At 42.5% G+C, this 25,074-nt stretch overlaps 1 protein-coding gene and 1 pseudogene across 1 annotated transcript in view; one reads left to right on the top strand and one right to left on the bottom strand.

Annotated features, from left to right (window-relative positions):
* The window catches only part of IL9 (interleukin 9), a 3,073-nt gene extending 284 nt beyond the window's left edge, over positions 1 to 2,789 (bottom strand). The window contains exons 1-4 of the mRNA XM_024752461.1: positions 2,647 to 2,789; positions 2,492 to 2,527; positions 2,374 to 2,406; positions 1,023 to 1,154 (exon numbers count right to left, since the gene is read on the bottom strand). Of these exons, the coding sequence (XP_024608229.1) occupies positions 1,023 to 1,154; positions 2,374 to 2,406; positions 2,492 to 2,527; positions 2,647 to 2,760 (315 nt within the window). The 5' untranslated portion in view covers positions 2,761 to 2,789. The remainder of the gene's footprint in view (positions 1 to 1,022; positions 1,155 to 2,373; positions 2,407 to 2,491; positions 2,528 to 2,646) is intronic.
* A 7,532-nt stretch (positions 2,790 to 10,321) lies between these two features.
* Positions 10,322 to 12,921, top strand: LOC112404473 (40S ribosomal protein SA-like; annotated as a pseudogene).
* The last annotated feature ends 12,153 nt before the right edge of the window (positions 12,922 to 25,074 follow it).

A 25,074-nucleotide genomic window follows, 5' to 3' on the forward strand; every position in this document is an offset into this window, starting at 1 on the left:
GCATGGAGCAAATGGATGGGGAGTTGCTAACATTTTGTGTAGGCGGCATAGGTGGTTGACTTTGAAGTAGGATTTCAGGGGTCTGCTTGCCACACACACACACAGACACACACACATCAAGTGGCCCTAAATCTCTAAATCTCCTCATTAGAGGAAACCTTCTTGGGATGCTTTGAGGCTTAAAATTTTGTTTTTGTCCTTTTTGGCTGTCCTTCCAGGGTCATTTTATAGCACAATGACTAAGAGCGGGATTTAGGAGTCCCATAGACCAGAGTTCAAATCTCAGCACTGCCACTTATTAAATATGCAGCCTTGGGCAAATCAGTTAACCTCACTGAGCCTCAGTTTCCGCCTCTACAATGTGAGGGTGGTAAATCTGACAGTTGTCATTAAGGTAGGTATTCAATGAAACGGTATATATTAAGCATTTAGAACTGCTTGCTGTCGATGGCAGAAACCCCCGCAGTTCAGTAGCTGAGTGAGGAGGGGCCCTCACAGCGTGACGGTAATGAAAAAAGTTCACTCCCTCCCCTCTCCTCCAGCGACCAGGGTGTATGCTCAAGAAGAGGACGCGCTGATGGACATTTAGGGCAGATGACAAGCTTCCACGTGGATGTGGATGTGTCTTCCCTTAAACACCTCCTTGGCCAATGGAAAGAAATCTTTAACTTACAGGCCAGAATATCCGCTCGGCAAACTGAATCTCTAAGATTATGTAGAACTGTATGGCCTACAGCCCTGATTCTCTATACAACCAGGCTAGATTCTTTCATTATTCAAGAGGTGGAGAGAAGGAAAAGCCAACACAGGGGTGAGTGTTTTTTAAAGGGAGAGGGAACAATGAGCCATCCGGGCAGATCTCACTTTAATTCTCTTGCTCTGATTAAATTTCTTATATGTCCCTAATCAACCTTGAACTACCAGTTCCAACTTTATCACCCTTTCTCATTCAGATGGAGTTGGCATTGACATTCACACAAAAATAACTAACCAGAGCACCTCACAGATAAAAGCACACTCACTCCACACTTGTTGTTCTGGAGGGCCTCAACTGTTTTCTTCACCCGATTGAAAATCAGCAGGAAACTTGTTTTCACTGTGGTGTTGGTCATCTGCGACAGACCCTCCTGGAAGCATGCTGAGGTGCAGGTGTCCTGGTAAATAACAAGGATTTAGGAAAAGAAACACTCAGAGGACAGCTTTGAGCAGGAATCACAAAGAGAATGCTTTTAGAGGCTATTTTAACTTAACCAATGTAATCTAAACTTGCATTGTTTTTTAGACAGGTCCCTTGCCAGGCTAGGAAATGATCTTCAATATTTCAAGGTAAGGCTCTTTTCCCACAGTGACACTCCCTGAAGATTTCCAGTATGTCGTGCCCCAGGGAACATGAGGCCTGTGGACCCCAGGAAACAGCCAGTGCTGAGTCTACTTTTCAAAGGATGCTTCCTTGTTCCAAGTCTTGTCATAGTGAGTTTGAAAGTACAGAGAAAGGAAAAGCCTTTTCACACCAGCCTGATGGGATGTGCCAGTTGAATACTGCCATTGTTTCAGCAGTAGCTAAAACCATGGATTAAAAACTGAGGGAATGGGCTGGGCCATAAATGTGTGGTTCCTCCTCAGAAGGCATAATAGATGGACTGTGATAGGGAGTGACACCTGACCTCAGCTGTGGTGAAAAGCTCAGGTTCTCCCAGGCCTGGCTTGTGAGAGAGTCAAGCACAACAGCTCCTTGGGTAGGTGCTGCTTCCTCACCTTAACCAGGAAATTCCTGCCACGCTTTCTCTCCGCCAAAGTGGGGAATGACTCCCTGGAAACCCTTTTCACTTTCCCTCCACGAACAATCTCAGACACCCTATCCTCCTGGAAGGCAGGCTTCAAACCTTGCAATAGCCACTCTAAATCAGCTAAGCAGAAGGATAGGGAGGGAGGGAGGGAGGGAGAAGGCAAAGTATGTAGAGAGTTTAGGCCAGTGGAAGGACAAAAGGACGTCATTTTATTTACATTGTTTTGCAACCCTAGAGATACCAGCAAATGGATTAGAAAACTGTGATATGAACTATATCATTTGTTATATTCTCAGTCCCAGTTTGATTTAATTGTGCGCATGGCCACTAATCTAAAAACACATTCAAGATTCTTTTTTAAATATCGAAAAGTGTTCAGACTTCTCAAGGAGACTAAATGCAAAGAAATGTATATATCAATAGCATAGAATTTCAAGGTTTTGAAAGCTTTTTAAAATTGTTACTAATCGGTAACAATTGTAACTAAGTAACAGTTTCTTATTTCAGATATCAAATAGAACAATTAATTTTGACTTAAAGCCTTTAAAAAAACATGATCAAGATTATTTTCTTTTACTATACTTACAGAAGGAATGGGCAGACACAAACAATCAGTCACCTGCGAAAGAGAAATTTCAGAGTGAAGATTCCAGATGTGAAAACTAAAATTAGTTTGGAAAGATCTTAGAAGAGCATTTACTCACATTGGTGCTGCAGTTGCATTTTGAAGATGGATGTTTCTAAAAAAGTAAGTGGAGAAACAAGAACCCATGGTGGGTGGTGCATTTTTCATCCTCTTATATTTCACTTAAATGTTCAATAATTGCCTTTCCCGCTGGCGCCCCCGTCTGCAGCTTACCTGCAGGTTGTTGATGAGGTACTCGACATTCTTGATCCCTGTCAAGGTCAAACACCTCTGGCTGGCCGCAGAGCAGAGGAGTAGGGCAGAGGCAAGGACCACAGCCAGGAGCATCTTGACAAGGGGCTGGAGCTTGGCCTTCAAATGCCTTCAAATCAAGCTGTATTTAAAGCTGCCCTGCAAACATGGAAAATCCCTGACATCAAACTGATACCAATGCCCACTTTTTCTCTGTAAGTTTGGGCCACTTGACATCGAAAAAATATTTGTGTGTGTATGTATCTCAAACTGAGTCACTTGGCAAAGACTATGTTACATTGTCCCACGAAATACCATTCCTCAGAAAAGATGCTTTTCAAACAGTTGGGTATCAAGATGCTGCAGGAAAAGTTAAAGATCTTAAAACAATAATTTTTTTGAAGGCAGGAGATTCTGGTTGTGAGAGTGAAAATACTTTCCATGAAGGCCCAGGTCTGTATTTTCCCCTTTTTACTGATAAATGCTGATATAATAACCAGTCACTGGTGTTCTGACGAAGGCGGGCGTGGAGGATGAGAAATAGTGCAGGAGAGCGGTTCTGTCATCAGGGTTTTTGCAAGCTCAGTCTCGTCATTGCTACTTCAATCTTACTATACTTTACTTCCAAATCTTAAACTTGTCTTCCATGCTTGGGGCCAGATTCCCTACCTCACACAAATGCATCCTGGAACAAGTGACTGAAGGAAGAAGTCTTCAACTTAAGCACAAGAATGCAGCAACAGTGCCTGTTAAAACTGGCCTGGAGGATTCCTTAGTGTCTTTAGGGAATTTACATATCACTGTGCAACAGCCAGTAAAAACTCCATGCTCAAAATAAGATAATAGTTAACATTTATTGAGTACTTATTACATACCAGTCACAATTCTAAGCACTTTATGGGAATTAAACCATGTAATGTGTACAATCATCAAATGAGGTCTGTACTAATTTGTCATCCCCATTTTTTTACCTTTTAAAACGCTGTCTGCCCCTTAGCTTCTTGGTTCTTTGGAGAAGTCGTTCTAATAATCCCTATGAGCCAGGAAGCAGTCTCACTGTAGCCCTATGAAGGAAGTAGTATAATTATCCTCATTATTTTATTTTATAGCTGTGGAAACTGAGGCACAGAGAGGCAAACAATTTGCCCAAAGCCACACAGCCAGAAAGCAACAAAATTTGTATTCAAACCCAGAAGTCTGATTCCCAGGTTCAGTCCTTAATATTCTGGCTTTCCTGCTTCTCTATGTTTTTTGTATGCCTCTTTCATCAGGATATATACCTCTTGTGGGTCTACTTCACCCCTGTATCCTTAGCACTTGGGAAGGTGCCTGGGGAACAGTGGGCCATCACTAAATCCTTGTTGGGTCAAATCATTAATGTGAAAAGTTTTTGAAATAGTAAGAAATGTGCACATAAACAGATTTTATAAGACTTCAGACCTAGTTTCTAGGGTACATATTTGGAGGTGTGTGTGCTTAAGAAAATATATCTTCTACATAATAGAGACTGAAAAGGCAATTTGCTTGGCACTTCGTGCCGTAGTGGCCAACGGGGACAAACCCGTAAGATTTCTCACCACTACTCTTACTACTGTAAGAGCGTGTGACATTATTGCTTTTCTCGTTGCACGTTGTTCCTTACGAGCGACGACGGATCATTGGTGTTTGGCGGCTCTATGTAGCCACACTATCTTGGTGGCAAACAAGGTAAAAAGAAATTGGCTTTCTGCTTAATTCCCCAAATCCTCCCGCATCTCTAACTTCCAGGCCTGTCCTCTGCAGGCACTAAGAAGAAGGTTCAAAGGCTTCCCAGCCTATGGCAAACACTTTTATTACTGAGTCCAGTATCTATGCCCTTTCCTTGATGGTAGAACGCTGATTAGTTCAGGGTGGCAAGGTGTCCAGCCAAACATTCACTTTTTCAACCTCTCTTGCTGCTATAGGTGACCATGTGACATGTTCTGATCAATGCAATGTCTGTATAATTCTTTTGCTTTCTTGGTAGTAGGAGATAAAAGTAGCTGAAACCTGTCCTTACCCCTTGTTCCAGTTTGGGCATGGATGTGATGGCAGGAGCTTCAGCAGCAATCTTATAGCCATGAAGGAATGGAAAAGAGAATTGCAGCAATAGCAGCACTAACACTTTCCATAAATAGAAATTAATCATACAAAACAATAACAATAAAACCATGAAAGCAACACCAGAAAGTAACAATAAGAATAGAAGAGTGATACTAAATTCTAGCTAGATATCACCGCCTACTGAAGACGCTGAGCCTTGAAACTCAGTAAAAATGGAAAGCTGTTATAGAAATGGAAAATACCATGTGCTGGAGAGATGTTAAAAGATATGCGAGGGTCATACTGAACCTTTTTCCCTGACATCATTGGAAGATTTAAGAGACTTGAAAGGACAGTCATCTCACTGTGGGAATCAACATTATTTAATGCCGTGTGTATGAACCATGGAAATCATTCCACACAGCATCAGGTGTGCCTCTCACACTGAGGAAGACCCCTCTTACTGCACAGATGGGGGCTGTACCCAGAAAGACGAATGGATTTGTCCAAAGCCGTATCTCTAGTTAATGGTGGGGGATAGTATAGTGTTGTGATTAAGACCAGGAAGCCTGAGAACAGACTGCCTGGGTTCAGACCTTGCTTCTATCGTTTGTTAGACACATGGCCTTGGGTGGATGTCTTGACCTCTCCAAGCTTCCATCTCCTGACCGTAAAACACCGATGAGTGTGGAAAATGGGGATAAGGTTGTCATATAAGGCCTATCTCAGAGAATTCTTGTAAAGATTAAAAGAAATGTTTATGCAGCATGTCATGCAGATTACGTAGCCTCAGTTTGAAATTTGACAGGGCAATGTAGTCTAGCTTAGGACTCAACAAACTGTAACCTACTTGGCCAGATTCAGTGTAAACCCTGAAAGCTAAGAATGGTTTTTAATCCTTTTGAAGTGTTATTAAAAAATAATTAACAGTTAAAAACAAAGAAGAATGTGTTCCAGAGACCATATATAGCCTGTGACGTCTAAAATATTGACTATCTGACCCTTTACCAAAAAGGGTAGTTCACATACCACATTCCTCATTTTCAGAAGATACAATCTGTTATCTCCCACTCCTGGGAAGGGCACAGCTAGGAGCTGGTGGCTCACGTGTCTCTTCTCCCACTGTCCTTCTCTTATTCAGGTCAGCCCTCCATACAGAGGGGAAGGGAGTGGGGGCCCTGGAGTCTTCGGCTGCCTGATTCTCTGCAGTGCTGGAGGCCCATCATTTCCTGCAGCTGTCTGTGGAATGAGCTCGATGGTCCCACGACCAAAACATCTTCTTTTGGTGTAGCCATGACCCACCATCAGTGGTATCTAAAGTTGGCCCTGGTTTACTGGGAACAGTTTTGCATATTGAAGTCAGAAGAAAAGTGGGTGAACTAACATCCTTTTCTTCCTGGGCCAAATCCTGGCCTGACCAGCTAGCCTTGAGTCACCCACCCTCCTACCTACCTGCTAAGAGCTGGTGCTGGGGATAGGTGATCAGTGGACATTGGTGCTACTTGGGCAGGTTATCTAGCCTTTCCAAGCATCAGTGTACCATCAACACTCACCCACACAGGAATCTGGGGCAGATCACCTAGGCCTACCTCACGGAGGGATAGGAGTGTTCCACTTGGAATACTTCTTCAGGAATGAGCCACGTTTCCGTTTGGAAATTTGGTCTGGTCTGATCCAGTCTCTAGTCTCCCCTCACCTACCACCCTCCAGTCATGTTGGTTTCTTTCTATATCCAGCCTCCAGGCCGTTGCTCTTGCTGAGCTCTGCCTGGAATATTCTTCCTCAGCTCTTCTATGTATGGCCCGTTCTCATCCTTCAGGTTTCAACTCAAAAGCCACCTCCTCCACGAAGCCCTCCATGACCATAGTAGTCTTTGCAATCTGCATGATTCTGTCTTAAGGTCTATTCCTCCTTGTGGGCTGTAAGTTCCATGAGAGCCAATACGATGACTGACTCTTGTTCATTTGTATTCTCAGGGTGCAGTCTATATTAAGTATTTAGGAATTACTGGTTAAATGAATGAATGATGAATACATTTAATCTTGTAAAAGCTTATTAAATTTATATTATTTACAAAATGACCAATACATACTCTCCGTGGACTAGTAACAAAAAAAGAGCAAATATAACATTTTAAAAACCTGAGCCAGGAAAGTGATTCAGCAATGAACAAAATAAACCTTCCTGTTCTGTAGTCCCTTGAGAAATTTGAAGTACTTTTTAATCTCTTCTTTTCAATTCTCATTGAACTACATGAGGAAGGCATGTAGGTGTGGGAACTCCAGCTCTGTAAAGGATGAAACAGAGAGAAAGAGAGGTGACTATTCTTAACAATTCTTTCCCATCTCCCCACCCACTCATTTATAAAAAAGAAAAGAATTAAAAGTACTTAAATGGTAGCTCTGCAATTCAAAACACCATTAAACAGCAGATGTTTATCTACGCAAAGTCTACAACTTTTGAAGTTTAGCTTCTAGGATTTCTTTCAGTATCAAAATGTATGTACGTATGCAAATGATCTCTTACAAAGGAAATACACCAAGCTCAGAAATTAATTACTCACCTATTTTATCAAGAAGATTGGAGAGTAAGATGCTTACCAAGATTTAGCATAGATAACATATTTTACAATAAATGACAAAAGGCTATACTCAACCAGTTAGTTTGTTCTAAAGATAAAGTTTGACATTTTTGTTTTGTGATCAAAACCCATGTGTCATGGATTATTTCTCTGGGAATAAAACAAAATGGTTATTTGTTCTAGGAAGCCACAGCACAAAATGATACACCCCAAAAAAGGCACTCCGTTTCTAAGTAAAACCCATTCTCCTTTTTTCAGTAAACAACCAAGCCATAACTAGTTATGAGAATCCTTAAGCACTAATTTCTTAATCAAATAGTTATTTCTAAGTCAGTATTTCTCAATCAAGTGTGATGGGGCAAACCCCACTGGATGTGCTGTCATCCCTTTAGGGGCTTCTCCCCAAAGGAGGTGATTTCTAGCTGGGTGCCCAGCACCCTCCCCTTGCATCTATCCCTCCTAAGGAAGTTCTGGGTCCCAAGGACACAGAGCCTACTGCTCCCAGAATGGCCCCTATGCAGTTTCCAGAGCTCCTGAGACCAGCATCCTCTCTTCCCTCCCCCGCCTCTTCTCCTCTGCACTGTTGGTGAATAATCCAGGCTACCTTTGTCAATGGAATTTTCACACCCTCCTATCGACACAGCCCATCATTACCTGAAACCTGCCCCTACATTAGTTAAAGACTGTGGGACCCCCTTTGCTGTGGCTAGTTTACTAGTGTCCATCTAATTAAGAAAGGATAAGAACTCCTGTTCTGGATCCCATTGGGGAAGGCACTAGAATTTGTTGAACCCTGACTACATACAAGGTGACATGTTAAGCACTTTATGTATATTATCTGACTCAGGCCTCTTGACAATCTTTACTAGCCCCATTTTTTTAAAAAAATTTTATTTATTTATTTATTTTTGGCTGTGTTGGGTCTTTGTTTCTGTGCGAGGGCTTTCTCTAGTTGCGGCGAGCGGGGGCCACTCTTCATTGCAGCGCGCGGGCCTCTCGCTATCGCGGCCTCTCTTGTTGAGGAGCACAGGCTCCAGACGCGCAGGCTCAGTAGTTGTGGCTCACGGGCCTAGTTGCTCCGCGGCATGTGGGATCTTCCCAGACAATGGTTCAAACCTGTGTCCCCTGCATTGGCAGGCAGATTCTCAACCACTGCACCACCAGGGAAGCCCCTACTAGTCCCACTTTATAGATGTGGAAATTGAAGCTCAGAGAGGCTGAGAGTCACCTTAGTCACACAGCTGGCAGTGTGAACTGGATTTATCTGCTTAGCTGGACTCTCCGATTCGTCCCAATGACACGTCTACTTATATTGGTGCTCTTGTACCATGACCTTTCGTTTCTGTGGCTCTTCTGTATATCTAAATATATGGCTGGGAATATCTGCCTGCTTCTTATTACTTGTCATTTTCAACAGTGCCTTAGATGGCTTCAAACATTTATAGTTCTAGATTGGTTTTAGAATCCTTTTGATAAGTTTCCTCCCCCAAAAAATCATATTAGGATTTTAATTGGGATTGTGTTCAATATAACCTGAAGTTAGGAAAAAATGATGTCTTTGAAATATTGAATCTCTCCATCCAGGATGATGATATGTCTCTATATATTTAAGCCTTTTTTATTTCCCTCAATTCAATTTTATATTTCTTTTTTCATACAGGTTTTGCAGAGTTTTGTGAAGTTTATTCCTAGGTCTACCTATTTATTCAACAGTATTTATTGAGAACTTATTATATCCTGAGCATTGTTCTAGGCCTCTGGGGATAAAGCAGTGAGCAAAACAAAGTATCTGGTCTTGGGAAGCCTACATTCTAGAAAGCAGAGAAAGACAATAAACAAACAAATATCTTGGTAATGTGTCAGGTGGTCATAAGTGCCATGAAAATCAAAAGCAGGTAAGGAAACAGTGAGTGGTAGAAGGTGGGAGTTATGTTCTTTAAGGTGGTCAGTGATTTTGATCAGTATTAAATCTCTGATACGGTGATTTGAGTGGAGGTCCACAGAAAGTGGGTGAGTGCGTCAGGCAGATATCTTGGAGAATATTTCAGGCAGTGAGAATAGAAAGCTCAAGGGCCCTGAGGATAGAGTGTGTCTGCCATGCAGGAGGAACAGAAAAGAGGCTAGTGTTTCTATAGCAGAGTGATTGAAGAAAAGAATGGAAACATTGGGGTCAGAGAGGGGGCCAGAAAGCAAATCAAATAGAGCATGATAGGCAGTGAGGAGGACTTAAGATTTTACTCGAAATAAGGTGGGAGCCATCGGAGAGCTTTGAGCAGAGGAATAACATGATCTGACCTATAGTTTAGGCCATGAATAATAGCTGCTGCATGGAGAATAGCTGGGACACAGGAGTGGAAGACTTGATCGCCTTTTACAGTTAGATCTGATAGGCTGGTGGGCTGGCTAAACGATGAGAGAGAAAGAGAAGAGTCATTAACTGACATAAGGAAGACTGCAGAAGAAACAGGTACTGGAGTGGAGGAGTTGCGATGGGGTGAATTTTGTTCTGGACGTGTTTAGTTTGAGATGCCTATTAAGCATCCAGGGGCCATGTTGAGTAGGTGGTTGGGTAAAAAGGGTAAAGAAAGAGGTGAAGTGTTTTCTATTTTAATAGCTATTGAGTGCAGGGTTACATCTTCTAACTGGTTATTGCTAATATTATAGGTATAGAAGTTAGCTTTTGCTATGTAGCAAAAGACCACAACACCTTAGTGGCATGCCACAATAATCATTAATTTCACATATATTTATGGGCTTCAGGTGGGCTTGACTGCACAGCTCTGCTGATCTTGTTTGGGTTCACTTATATATCTGCAGGTTTGCAGGAGTTGGTTAATCTAGGCTGGGCCTGGCTTCCACATACCTGAGACCATTGGGATAATCCCATGTAAAAGTTCTTCTCATGGTAGTGGAAGACATGTAGGAGTAAAGCCCAGTGCTTAGTTTCATCTCAGGCCCCTGCTTGCATCACTTCTGCCTACATGCCAGTACCAAAGCAAGTCATATGGCTGATCAATGAGCGAAGCAGGGCACCTTGCCCATGGTGAGAGGAGATGTAGCAGTTATATGGCAAAGGGCATGGATATGGGGAGGAGGGAGGAACTAGGCCAAATGATGCAATCCAACACAAGAGAAAAATGATTAATGTTTGTATCTTTATCTTATACCCGCCAACTACTGAACCCTCTTATTAGTTTTAATGATTTTCAATGGATTCTCTTGGTTTTTTTCCTTAAGTAGATGTTCTCATCTGAAAATAATAATCCTCTAGTCCAGGGATCAGCAAATTTTTCTTAAATGTCCAGCTAGTGGATATTTCAGACTTCGTAGGCCATATGGTCTCTGTCCCAACTCCTCAACTCTGTTGCTGTAGCAGGGAAGTAGCTAGAGACATTACATACATTAATGGCTCTGGCTTTGTCCCAATAAAACTTTATTTAAAACTAAACAAGCAGTCAGCCCGTTTTCTGACCCCTGCTGCTATAATCAATTTCTTTAGAATACTATGTCCTGTTTCCTTTTGTTGTTATTATTTCACAGCTAGAATTAAGGAAATGCCATTTTTGTCATAGCAAGCCTCGTGGCCATTTTCTTCACTTTACTGGGAATACTTTCAGTGTTTTCCATTTAAATATCATGTTTGCTATTGATTTCATCATAAAGAATGGTTTTGTATTTCTAGTTTACTAAGTTATTAGAAATGTCTCTCAATTTTACAGAGTGTCTTTTTAAGTTCCTGTCAAGACCGTGAGTTTTATCTTTTCACTTATTCACGTGATAAATTATTTTAATAGATTACCAAATGTTGAATCATCCTTACATTCCTTGAATAAAATCTATCTGGTCATACTACGTTACCTTTTTAACACATTGCTGGATTCAATTTGCTATTCCTTTATTTTGAATTTTTTATTTGTAATGCACACTGGGAGGTCTTTCTAGGCTCAATCAAACATTCAGCTAAATGTGGACTCAGCTAAACATTCAGACTCACAAGACTATCCTAGGTCACACTCCGTACCTGCCTCCTCCGAAGGGTAGAGGATGGACATAATTTGCAGGAAGGCAGCATTGGTTGCTTCTCTCCATGGGAGCGGTCATCCAGCAGCCATTCCTTTAGCCCTCCACATGAGATGGCTCAGGTGTGAAGTAGCAAGACTCCCACTGCAAGGGGATAGGATGGTGGTGGCTTAAAGGCCTTGTGCCCCATAGGAGTCAATATCCCTTGGAAAAGTTCCAATGGGGGGGGGGGCTTCCAAGTCCCCTGCATTCAAGGGAGCCCAAGGCTGTGATGTCCCCATAAGGAATTTATAGTTCATTGGTAGTCCTCCCAGTCTAGACACACTCTGCCAATCAGGCCCAGTTTATATTTTACCTTCATCTGGTTTTCAGAGAAACAGAACTAAAAAATTAACGGAAAGGCCAAATTCTCTTTTGGAAGGGGAAACTGTTGTGTTAATACATGACGTGCATCATCTACATCCATAAGTTCATTCTTAATTTTCTCTTTTCTGTGCTTTTTCAGGTTTTGGTCAGGATTATGGTATCCTCATAAAGTGCGTTAGGAAGCTTTCCATTTTACTCTATACTTTGTAAGAGTTTAATCAGCCTGAGAACTTTCAGTGTTCCGTCACGCCTCCATGGAAAGCAGGGGATTTTTCTTGTTCATTTCCACAAACCCAGTGACAACAGTGCCTAGGACACAGCAATTAGATTATTTGCTGTCCTTTCTGTTCTACCTAGACAGGGGTGCGTGGCATTGTTCTGGGTTCCTGTCGTAACTTAAAGGGAAACTTTCACAATGTCTGGAGCCCTGAGGTCCTGCAAATGAAGGAGGGTATGTCCTCAAATTCCTAGCAGCAGGAACCCACTTAGGTGGCGCCAACCTTGACTTCCAAATGGAACGGTACGTTTACACAAGAATAAGTAATGGTATCTACATCATAAATCTGAAGAGAACCGGGAGAAGCTTCTGCCGGCAGCTCGTGCCGTTGTTGCCTTTGAAAATCCTGCTGGTGTCATATCCTCCAGGACTACTGGCCAGTGGGCTGTGTTGAAGTTTGTTGCAGTCAGCGCGGCCACTCCTATTGCTGGACACTTCACTCCTGGAAACTTCACTAACCAGATCCAGGCAGCCTTCTGGGACCTGCAACTTCCGGTGGTTACTGATCCCAGGCGCCTGCCCCGCATCTCTCTGGGTAAGGCACGCTCTCCTCTGCGCCTTGTGGACGTTGCCGTCTCACACATGCGCAAGGGTGCTCACTCAGTGCATCCGATGTGCTGGATGCCAGCCGGGGAAGTTCTGCGCCTGCGCGGCGCCATCTCCCGTGAGCACCCGCGGAAAGTCACACCTGCTCTACGTCTACGGAGACCCTGAAGAGATGGCAGAGGGAGAGCCGGCTACAGCTGAAAAGGTTGAGAGCACGGAGGAACTTCTGGGTGAACGGACTGCTCCAGCTCCCGAATTTAAGGCCCCTCAACCGGAGGTGGCAGGCTGGGCTGCAGGCACAGGGGCCCTCTGCCCTCTTCGGCGACTCCCCGCTGAAGACGAGTCAGCCCGCCTCCCAGGACGGCACTGCAGCCAGTGGGTAGGGACGTCCGCCAAGTCACCTTAAGCTGTTCTTCCGCAGACTGTGAAACAGAAAATGCTAATCAGGTTGACGGAAAACAACCGTTTCTTTAAAAAAAAAAAAGCATTGCTGAACGAATTAAGTTCTTATAAGAACTTGTCCATAAAACCCGGTTCTGATGACTTTCGGAGGTTAACTCTGGCGTTTTCTGTTTTTATCTTTTTAGTGCTCTATTAGGTTTTTCACTTCTTGATTTTTTTTTTTATTGTGCATTTTCCTAGAAGATGATCCCAGATTTTTGCTAACAAAGTAATGATATTGTGTATTTTGCCCACATTTTCCCTTTGGTGAAACTTGTAGGAAAGTTTGTATAGTTGATTATTTTCAGAGAATCAAGTTATGCTTTTATTTATCAATACTGTGTATGATTTTTCTTATTCTAATTTATCATTTTTGCTGAATTATAAATGATTATTGCCTTTATTAATTCTTTCTTATCTGATTTAGATTATTTTATTGTTCCTCTGCTAGCTCCTTAAGTCACATGTTTGCTTCATTTTTTAAACAGATAGTAGCTCCAGTTATTGAGTACACTATCCCATGTCTTATCTCACTGAATCCTCATAACACCCCATAAGGCCTCATAAGAAGTCTTTAGTATAGTGGTTATGAGTGCAGACTCGAGCCACAGCTGCTGCCATTTGTAATTTGTGCATGTGACTTCTCTGTGCTCCTACTTCTTCACCTGTAAAATGGGATAATCATATAATCTACATGATAGGCCTGTTAGGGGAGATAAATAAATTCATACACATAAAGCCCCTAGAACCGTGTCTGGCACATAATTGGCACCATGGAAGTAGTTGATATTATTATTTAAAGGTGAGGAATTGAAGCTTTATAAAGTTAAGTAACTTGCCCGGGATCACATAGTTATTACTAGATAAGAAGCCAGTCTTTTGAACACAGCAGCCTTGTGTAGATTTTGGGGTATGGTTTGCTTGTTCTCATTAATTTCTTAATAGTCTGTAATTTCAGTTTTGTTTTCTTCATGAAGTTTCTGTTGGTTTCTTCCTCTGAATGAAACCTTTTTGTTTCTTCCTATCCACGTGATCTTCATCCTTGGAACTCAGAAATGTCACCAGAATTTGTGTAGTTGTGGCTATTCTTTTTGCTCCTGACCAGCAAATAGCCCATTTGATCTTAAGATCATAATCTTTCTTCCAGTTAAAATCTTTTCTATTAGTTTTTTGATCACCAATCTTCATTTTTGTCCTCCTATAATTCCTATTGTACATATTTTGAAATGTCTTAAACTTAGTTTTCTTGCCTTTGTTTTTCCCTTAAATTTCTTACCATTGTTTTTACTCCTGATTTCTGGGGGAACTTTTGGATTGGGTCCTTTAATTCCCAATTCAGTTATTTGCAGAATCCAATCTGTTGTTTAAACGCCTCTATTGAGGGTTTTTTCCCCATCAATGAATATTTTAACTTAAAATTTTCAATGTGCATTCCAAGTAGTATGTAATAAGCTCATGAAGCCCATCATGCACCATTTTTATAAAAATGATTAATTAAGAATTCCACCAAAGCTTTCATTTCCATTAAAGTTCTTTGACCCTGGATACAGCCATCCAACTTCTCTTTCTCCAAAATCTGACACCCACTGTCAGACCCTAAACCAACTTATTTGGTTCAGGCTCACTCTCCCCCATACCTTACTTCAGCATCTTTCCATCTTCTTTTTTGATCTTTAGTAAAGTTTTAATTTTAGAACAGTTTAAGCTTTACAACACAGTTGTGAATATAGTACAGAAAGTTCTCATATAGCCCACATCTAGTTTCCCCAGCTATTAACATCTTACATTTGTTACTTATGTACATGGTACATTTGTTACAATTGATGAACCAATACATTATTATTAACTGAAGTCCTTACCTTATTCAGATTTTCTTAGTTTTTCCTTTATGTCCTTGTGCTGTTCCAGGATCCCATCCAGGACACCACATTACGTTTAGTCGTTGTGTCTCTTTAGGCTCTCCTTGGCTGTGACAATTTCTCAGACTTTCCTTGTTTTTGATGACCTTGACAGTTTTGAGGAATACTGGTCAAGCATTTTGTAGAGAATGTCCCTCAGTTGAGATTTGCCTGATGGTTTTCTCACGATTAAACTGAGGTTGTGTGTTTTGGGAGGAAGACCACAGAAGTCAAGTGTTGTTTTTGTCACATCATATTAAAGGTACATACATCAACGTGACTTATCCCTACTTATGTTGACCTTGATCATCTGGCTGAGGTAGCATTTGTCAGGTTTCTTACTGTTGGTTATTCTTTTCTCCTTTTTCCATACTGTACTCTGTAGAAGGAAGTCACCGTACGTAGCCCACGCATAAGGAGCAGGGAGCTGTGTTCCATTTTCTTGAGGGCTGAGTATCTACATAAATTATTTGGGATTCTTTTGCATGGGAGATTTGTCTCCTCATTTATTTATATCAGTATGGACTCATGAATATTTATTTTACACTTTGGGTTACAATCCAGTACTGCCTTATTTAGTTGGTTGCTCAAATTGCTCCAGCTTTAGCCACTTGGAGATGTTTGAATTGTCTTCTGCGTCCCTTTTGACCCTATCATTGTGGGTTTTTTCGTGTTTTGAGCACTGTCTTACTTTCTGGCGCTGTAAGATATTCCAGGCTCATCTTGTCTACTTGCTTCCCCAATCCTAGAATCCGCCATTTCTCCAAAGAGTGCAGATTCCTTTTATTGGGGAATGGTATTAGAAAGCAAGATGGAAGCTAGCTTTGTTCGTTGCTGCTGGGATTTTGTTTTTGTTCTTTTCAGTTGTGCAATTATATTTTTTATCTTCAAGAATTGTTACATGTTATCTGTTTTCCTAACAGCCTGCTCTTGCTTTATTGATACAGTGTAAGAATAAGAATTGTTAAAAATATATGCACAGGAAGTGGGGGAGGGAGAAGCTCTTTTATTAAGCACTTTTCATTCAGTATTATTTATTCTGAATGTTCCATTTAAACCGCTGAGTATTTTTATGTATTTGGTAATTTTTTGGTAACCGCTGATGCATATGGACAGTTGTTCAGAAAGATAATCAGGACGGGCAGCTGAGATGGGTTCCAACAGAGACTATGTAAGCCAGCGTAATTTCTTTCAGTCCTTAACAAACATAGAAGACAAATTTAGATGTATAATTTTTCTTTAGCAGCTTACAGATTGAATAGTTTGTTCAGGACAGGGATGGTGCTGTAAGCAGTGCTAAGCTGCTTGGGTGGAATTTCATGTTAGCTCACGAGCAAGGTCTCCTTCTTGTCTTGGAAGTTGGACATCAGCTAGCACAGAGCCTCCCTCTAGGTGACATCTTGGCCATCACAGAGTCTTCCTCCACCCAGAGGACAAACCCTGTCCTCAGCAGCCTCAAGGATGCAGATTTTAAGCAAGGTTACTGGATTCCACTCCCCTTGGTCTCTAGCACCTGCTCTAGGTACTTTAGGTAAAAGACTCAAAACAGAAAAGTATTGAACTTTGTCTCTGCTCACTCCTTTTTTTAAAAAAAAACATCTTTATTGGAGTATAATTGCTGTACAATGTTGTGTTAGTTTCTGCTTTATAACAAAGTGAATCAGCTATACATATACATATGTTCCCATATCTCTTCCCTCTTGCATCTCCCTCCCACCCTCCCTATCCCACACCTCTAGGTGGTCACAAAGCACCGAGCTGATCTCCCTGTGCTATGCGGCTGCTTCCCACTAGCTATCCATTTTACGTTTGGTAGTGTATATATGTCAATGTTACTCTCTCACCCTGTCACAGCTTACCCTTCCCCCTCCCCATATCCTCAAGTCCATTCTCTACGTCTGTCTTTATTCCTGTCCTGCCCCTAGATTCGTCAGAACCTTTTTTTTAGATTCCATATATATGTGTTAGCATACGGTATTTGTTTTTCTCTTTCTGACTTACTTCACTCTGTATGACAGACTCTAGGTCCATCCACCTCACTACAAATAACTCAGTTTTGTTTCTTTTCTTTTTATGGCCGAGTAATATTCCCTTGTGTATATGTGCCACATCTGCTTTATCCATTCATCTGTCGATTGACACTTAGGTTGCTTCCATGTCCTGGCTATTGTAAATAGAGCTGCAATGAACATTGCGGTACATGACTTTTTTGAATTATTATGGTTTTCTCAGGGTATATGCCCAGTAGGGTGATTGCTGGGTCGTATGGTAGTTCTGTGTTTAGTTTTTTAAGGAACCTCCGTACTGTTCTCCATAGTGGCTGTATCAATTTACATTCCCACCAAAAGTCTGCTCGCTCCATTTATAGTAACCTGCTCTATCTCTAGCTCCCTGAGAGGGTACAATGGCAATCCTTTCAGTTACCCCAGGTGAACGTCCTCTCATGGTGGGATGTCTGACCAGCCTTCCCTTACTCCACTCCTACCTGGGCCATTCCAACTGAAACCTTATAAAATAACAAGGTTGGCATGTTAGTTATTTACTGCTGCGTAACAAATTACTCCAAAACTTAGCAGCTTAAAACAACACACATTTATTTTCTCGCAGCTTCCATCTGTCAGGAATCTGGGCATGGCTTAGCTGGGTCCCCTACTTCAAGGTCTCTCACAAGGTTGCAATCAAATGTCGACGAAGGCTGTGTGGTCTCATCCAAAGGCTCAGTTGGGGGAAGGATCTACTTTCAAACCCACATGGTTTGGGTAGGAATCAGTTCCTCTCTTTGGACTGAGGACTTTGATTCCTCTCTTGTTGGAGGCTGCTGTCAGTTCCTTGTCACGTGGATCTCTCCGGTATAGCAGCTGGCTTCACCAAAGTGGCCAATAGAGAGCATCTGCTAAAAAAACAAAAGATCTTTTATAAAACAAAAGATCTTTTATAACCTAATCACAGAAATGACACCCTATCACTAGGTCCAGCTCTCACTCAAGGGGAAAGGATTATACAAGAACACAAATACCAGGAGATGGGGAACATTGGGGTCATCTTAGAAGTTGGCCTACCACATGTAAGGATGGACCCTACTCCAGTCTCCAGCTGGGATACATAATTTTTTATCTGGTATGGTTGGGTTGTTTCTGTGGGACTCTGGGAAAGAATGCACATTAAAAAAGTGGGCTTAAAACATTTATCTAACTAAGTCCTGGATATGATGAACTTTATTTTTTATATGCTGAGTTTGAAATTATAGAAAGAGCTTCAGGTGAAATTTTTCATTCTGTTGTTCACTTAACAATAATTCTTTTACCATTTTCTGTAAGCCAGCTTTTAATTTAGATATTCTGTGTACATTATCTCACTTTAAACCTCACACCAATTGTTTGTGGAAGGCATTACTAGCTGGAATTTTGGGGTGAGAAAGTTGAGGTATAGAGAATTGAGGTAACTTTCCAATGTCTGGGCATGCCAATACCCTAAGCAGCTCCCTCCCAGCCCCAGGATTGGCTAACTCATCCAGCTGCAGTCTCCATCTCAAAGGGGACAGGGCTCTGTGTATCAGCACTTGAGGATTGTGGTAGAATCCACTTCCTATGCACCCCCTCAGATCTGTTAACTCTATGTAATTGGCCCCATATGCAAACGATTGGCCTCTGTCTCAGTTTCCACCTCTGTATCCTGCTCCCTTGGATGGAATGCATCAAAATGACTGTCTCCTTGGTTCCTGACTCAGTCTCCTCATAATTATGGCAAGCCCTGCTCCTCCTCCACGGCTAGTGACAGGTCCTAGAAACCCAGCCCAGCTTAGAGGGCAGGTTTCTCACTACCCACCCCACAACCCACTGGATTACTTAGACCTCCAGTGTCACTAAGCTAGTGAGAGGCAGAGCCAGGATTCAACCCATGCTCTTTGTATTATCTCATTCTGTCTCTCAGGTTGACCATTAAAGTAAACAGTTCAAACTCAATCACTGTTTGTATTGTTCTTTCCATAGTCTAGATAGTATTAACTTGATTAAATAGGTAAAATGGAATAGAGGAACTTAATAAAGATACTGTGGCCACAGTCACAATTACAAGTGAAGGTCAGGGTAGGGGTAGCAGGCACCATGAACTCAGAGCAACGGTGGGGAGAAGCATGAGGCCACAGGCACCATGCACATCCCAGGGGTTTATTTCACGGCTTCTTTTGGTGGAAAAAAAGGCACCATCTCTGGCTACATTTCTACTGTTTCCAGAATGCCTGGGACACCAAGCATGGGAGCCAGCAGAGGCCTCACCCACAAAACCATGTGCTTTAGTGTCTGCCTAAAAGAATGAAAGACTAATGCGTTTTCCAAGTTGATTTCAGAAAAAAAGATAAGCAAGGCAAAGAAAGTCACCTTGCTCTTCATGACGCTGCATAAGAGGCAGACTGGAGATCCTGTGCAGTACCTCTAAAAGTTCTCAGTAAGGGCAGGGGATCTCCAATAGCCAGTGTTCACTTCAGTCATCCTGATGGGGTTTCAGTTTGGCTCAAAGAGCGCAGACATTGCTGAATAGAGTATCATCTTAGTTAACAGTGGTTACACGATTTTATGAAGTTTTGCTACTAATGGTCCTTTTAGATAAGATATTTGTTTTATTCATTCCAACTTGTCCGTATTATCCTTCTAAGGAAGCATTGGGGGTCTGAGGTAGGGTCAGGGTCAGTATCAGAGTGTGGGTAGGGTCTTTTTATAGGCTTGTCCCACTGGGAATGTTTGATTCAGTTGCACACTCCCTTTTTCCGGAAGCTTGCTCCTCTTATGGCCCCAGTGACAGCACACGCTCGTAACTTTCTTCTGCCTCATGCACTACCTCTCAGTGTCCTTTGCTGGTTCCTGGCTCCGTCCAGCCTCTCTGTACTAGATTGCCCCAGCACTTGGTTCTGGGCTCTCAGCGCTTTTCTACATGACTTAGATGCTCTCCTTCGTTCCTGGCTTTACCCCATCCACATGCTGGTTTCTCTCAGTTGTATCTCCAGCACTGGCAGTTTCAGTGAGCTCTACGCTTGTGTTACAAGTATAATATATTTAAATATGTCTAGATTGCATTTCCCTCTGAATAATCATATCACCATTTCCCATAATCCCTTGGCCATAGCAATGTGACTGGAAAGAATTTTTGTATCCTTCAATTATATTAGAATTCTGTGTATAGGGAGAAGATTCTCCCTGCCCCCACCCCATCTCTGCTGTCTGGGCTGTGATGCTTGCTTCCCAGGGCAGGAGAAGAATGGACCAGGATGAATGAAAGTTGGAAGCCCACCTCTTCTGGTACCAAGGGCTTGTTGGGAAAAGAAGGTGGGGCAGAAGAGGCAGACAGTGAGAGTTTTTGTTCAGGCTACTTTGGAGGCTAAGAGAGGAGATTGTCTCCCATCTGGGCCTGATGCCAGCTTGGGTGATGGGAGGCAGATGGTGGACAAACATATCAGAGTACAATCAGTGACATGCCATGGTCAGGCAGAGACAGGGCTGGGTGGTCACTCTCTAAAGGTATCCTCAGTTCCCATGTGATGAGGATGGGACTCAGGAATGCCCACATGTTCCGAAAGTGTCCGTGGACCATGGCTGGGTAGAGAGCTAGTAAACGTTCATAGGGCCACAGTGTGGTTTGGGTCAGGGGCTGGGTGGAGAATATGGCAGGCACCCAGAGGGCTGTACAGGGCCAGCTGACAAGAGGCTGAATCACCCAGGGAGTCCCAGAGCCTGAACCGAGCTCTCACCAGCCATAGGCTGCCAGTTTTAGCAGTGAACACCAGCAGGGCAAGCAGTGACCAGGGCCATGCAAACAAGGTGCACTGCTGCAGAAGCCAGAGGTGGTAGAGGACACCAAAAGGAACAAAGACCCCTGCCAGGCACTGCTGGGAGTGCACCATGGGTGCCCACCGTCTTGGGGGAGAGAGGGGTGATGGGATGGAAATCCGAGAGATTGAACCTGTTTAAATTCTTCCGTCAGTTGAAGAATAGCAGACTGGGCTGACTAGTTCTCTTCCTCCACCTGCCGCCATCCCTCAGTGGGTCAGGAATCTCGAGGAAGATGTAAGAGGCTATGATCTCTTCACATTTCTGAGTTCTACTTAATAGAATCAAAAATTTCCTCAACTCATATGTCTGACTGTTTGACACCTAACATGCATCTTAGGCTAACTTTGCCAAAATTGAATTCTTGACCCCTCTCCTAAAAATAACCTAGCCCACTCCCCGATTTCCCTCCCTCAGTCAGTGACAGCACCGTACCCCATGGGTTTAAGGATCAGCATTGATTTCTCCTTTCCCCCCACCTCTCACATCTAATCCATCAGTAAGTCCTGCCAGCTCTTCATCCAGGCATATCCTAAACCCACTTTTTTTTTTTCTCCACCATAACTGTTATCCCTACAAAGATTCTTTCAATATCTTCCCCCCCTGTTCTCACTCCTGAGGCTGCTTCCTGCCCATATGGTGCATTATGTGTGATAGAAAAATATATGCCTTTCTCCAGGTGAACGTAGGCCCCTGCTGGACACAGGGCTTGGTGAGTCGTGCAAAAGCTGGATTTCAAGCCCACTCACCTACTCTGCGTGCCTTCCTCGCGTAGGATCCAACCTACATAAACAGAACCAGCACCCCTCCTCACTCCTAAGCTTCTCCCTATGGTCCGTTACCCACCAGCTGCCAGAGGGATCTTTTAAAAACACGAATCAGATATCACTGCCCTGGAAGACCCTCACTGTCTTCCCCAAACCCTTAGCACAGAGTTTCAGCTCCCCCCACCACCTGCTACCCCGTGACCCACGGTGTCCTGCATGCTGGGACCCCTGCTTCCTCCTTCAGCCTCATCACGCTCACTGGTGGCCGCTCTCTCTCTTTCCCTCCTGCACGATGCCGGTCCACTCTTTGTGCTCCTGCTGTCCCCTCATGCTGGGAAATGCAGGCTGGCTCCTTGTCATTCAGGTTCAAGCTCAAATGTCACCTCCTCAGGAAGGATTTTTCTAAATGGCCCTATTCAAACTGCCCTCCTCCCACACCCTTTATCATATTACCTGTTTTATTTTCTTGAAAGCATTTACCAACCTCTAAAATCATCTTTTTAATGAAAACATTTCTTCTCTCTCTCTCAAGAATAAAAGTTCCAAAAGCGGGGACCATTTCTGTCTGGTCTGTTTTCAGAGTCTTGAACAATGAATAGCACATATTTGTTGAATGAACACTTGAATTAAAGAATGAATGGGAAGATGCATGTGGTGCTATTGTAGGTGTTTCATAAAAAGACTGCACTGCTGGCTGGCAAAGTCAAGTCTTTAGTGTTTCTTTGAGAGACAGTGACGTGGCCCTCGACATACACAGAGGGAAGAATAGCACAAGAAACCAGTGAGCAGTTTGCTGGACAGTGAACCATACACTCATGTTATAAGTTTTTCGATAATAAATGACATGGCAAGTTGATATCAGTGCCATTGGCGAATCTTAACAAAAGTCATGCTTATGTAAAGTTCTATCAGTATTTCAAAAGTTCAGAAATAATTATTGTGATGTACTCTACTTGTAATATAAAACCGTTGATAGAAACTATTGATGTCTAGATTACCATACGAGTTAAGGCAAAGATTTCTTACCTAAAGAAAAACTTATTTTAACAAATAATTCACGTAGTATATTCTATTTTGCTAATTTCATGAGGGTGAGAGTGAGATCTCCCCACCCCTTCCTTTTTATAATGTCTAAATTACATAATATGGTAAAAGATGTCCTTCAGTTCTGTGTTTATGATATTAAGGAATCTTTTGGGTTGTTGTTTTTCATTACTCAATTTAAAACTAGAAAAGAGCAAGTTTGAAAGTGTCTGGGTACTTTTACAAAGCCATGCAAAACATACTCTCCTGATGACCATCTTATTTTCTGACTCTGAAACTTATTTTTTCACCTTTTGTCTTCATCCTGGTTGTGGTTTAAAAAGTCTGATCACAAAGAATGATAATAACACATACTAAACCATAATTCAAATAGAATAATCTTAACATCTATTCATCATCAAGTGCTCAAGTTTTCTAAAACATTATTCATTGTGTTACTAAATCCAGGAACCGCCCATTTTCACACAGTTTATTCCACAGCCCTTGTAAATGAATATTACTACTTGTGGCTGAGCCCTGTCGTAACCAGTTCATGGAACTACTACAGTTAGGGCATTTATCAAGAGTCACCATCTTCTGTTACCTTATTTGTTCCTAACGTTCAATCCTCCAAAGATGGGCTTGTCGTCTGAGGCTCTGGCTTGAGGTTTCTCTTCTCACAGTTTTTTCTGTTCAATTTAGGAGAAGCAGTAGTGGCATAGCAGACTAGGTTTCATGGCATTTATTGAGATTACTGTAAGATACTAGTTACTAACATACGCTCTGTTGAACAGTAGAAAAAGCAATTGATTTTTACTTGAAACCCACTCTACTTTTCTTCTTCTTTCCTCTTTCTCCCCCTTATTGCCTGCTTTCTTCCCTCCCTCCCTCCCTCCCTCCCTATCTTCCTTCCTTCCTTCCTTCCTTCCTGTGTATACTGAGTTTCAACTATGCATTAAACCCAGTGTGAAGTAACTACACATGAACACATTTATAAAAGACCTTATTCTGTGCCTGGTACACAGTAGATGTTCCATTGGCAAAAGAATAGAATCAAGTACATGGTTTCTACCTTTGATCCTGGCATGATCGGATCTTTTATTTGGAGTTACCTAGGCACCAATCAATTAGTTTAAATTGTCTTATTATATCACAGAATCTTTGGCACATGATCCTTCATCTTTTGCTTAAATAAATGAATTTTGCCATGATGCAGTATGGTATGGAAAAAGACCTGTACTTCATTTAGAAAGTGTTGAATAATTCACAAGATAGAGTATATAAAGCACTGTGCAGTAGAAAATGTGTTGGAATAGAAATCAATAGATCTGATTTCAAGTCCAAATTTCATCCCCAGTGTGCTGTATAACCTTGAGTCTATCACTCCCTCTGTGTGAACCCCACTTTCCCCATTTGAAATATTAGAGGATGTATTACTCAGGATTCTTTTAATCAAAAGTGACAGAAATCTAGCTAAAGCTAATTCAGGCAAAAAAGAGAATTTTTCAAGTCAAACATCTTCAGGCATGGCTGAATCCGGGAATCAGACAGCATTGTTGGAACACTGTCCTTCTCTCTGCTCTGCTTATCTCTGTGTTGGCCTTACCTCTCCTCCTGCAGATGGACTTCCACTATCGGCTGAAAGGAAAGAGCCACTGTAACCTCACGTTTGCACCATCCCAACTTATTAACTCTAGAGGTAAGGACTCCTATTTCCCAAGATCTGTATACCAATCTGAGGAAATCTGAGAATGGTTTGCTTTGGTCGCATGGCTATCCTTTGGCCCTATTTCTGTTGCTAAGGGGAGTAGGTACTATCCTTGTTTGCGTACAGATCACATGTCTACCACTGAAATTGGTTTTGGGGAGGGATCTTCTTGGTTGCCACCTGGTGTCCGTTTTCTGGCCACAGAAAAGAGCTGGAAAGACTTGGGATGGCACAAGCATTCTCTCAGCCTTCCCAGGCAATCTGTTTCTCCAAGCCTCTGATAGATGAGGAGACACTGAACCAGAGAGACATTTCTCCTTTAAAGTAAAACTGTGGCCCATTTGCTTTGCTCATTTCTCTGCCCTGTCCTAGTGGATGGTAGTAAGTTTGTCTGCTTACTAGGAGGGTTTCTATTTCCCAAAGAGATGAGGTACTCGCCAAAAGTGAAATGGCTAGACTGCAAATAAGTCTGGGCTAAAACTCATACCTACCTTCTCCCGTCCAGTGTCCTCTCCACACCACCGTGCTTTTTCTTTGCTCGAGCAGGTAATACTGATTTACCACTTGGTGCCTGAGGTCATGGGCTACCCTAGTTTGGAGGCAGTTGACAAGTGAATTCCTCCTGGACCCAGCTTGAAAATCTTCTTATTAGTTTATATGATTTGCATTCCTAGAATACAGGCATTTTTGGAGCATCCTGGTTGACAAGCTCAATCAAATATCACTGCTTTTGGTGGTTGAGAGTCCACCTGCCAATGCAGGGGAACGGGTTCGTTCCCCGGTCCAGGAAGATCCCACATGCCGCGGAGCGGCTGGGCCCGTGAGCCATGGCCGCTGAGCCTGCGTGTCTGGAGCCTGTGCTCTGCAACGGGAGAGGCCACGACAGTGAGAGGCCCGTGTACC

The sequence above is a fragment of the Neophocaena asiaeorientalis genome, unplaced genomic scaffold (assembly GCF_003031525.2).
Source record: "Neophocaena asiaeorientalis asiaeorientalis breed wild unplaced genomic scaffold, Neophocaena_asiaeorientalis_V1.1 scaffold204, whole genome shotgun sequence".
Taxonomy (NCBI): Eukaryota; Metazoa; Chordata; class Mammalia; order Artiodactyla; family Phocoenidae; genus Neophocaena; species Neophocaena asiaeorientalis.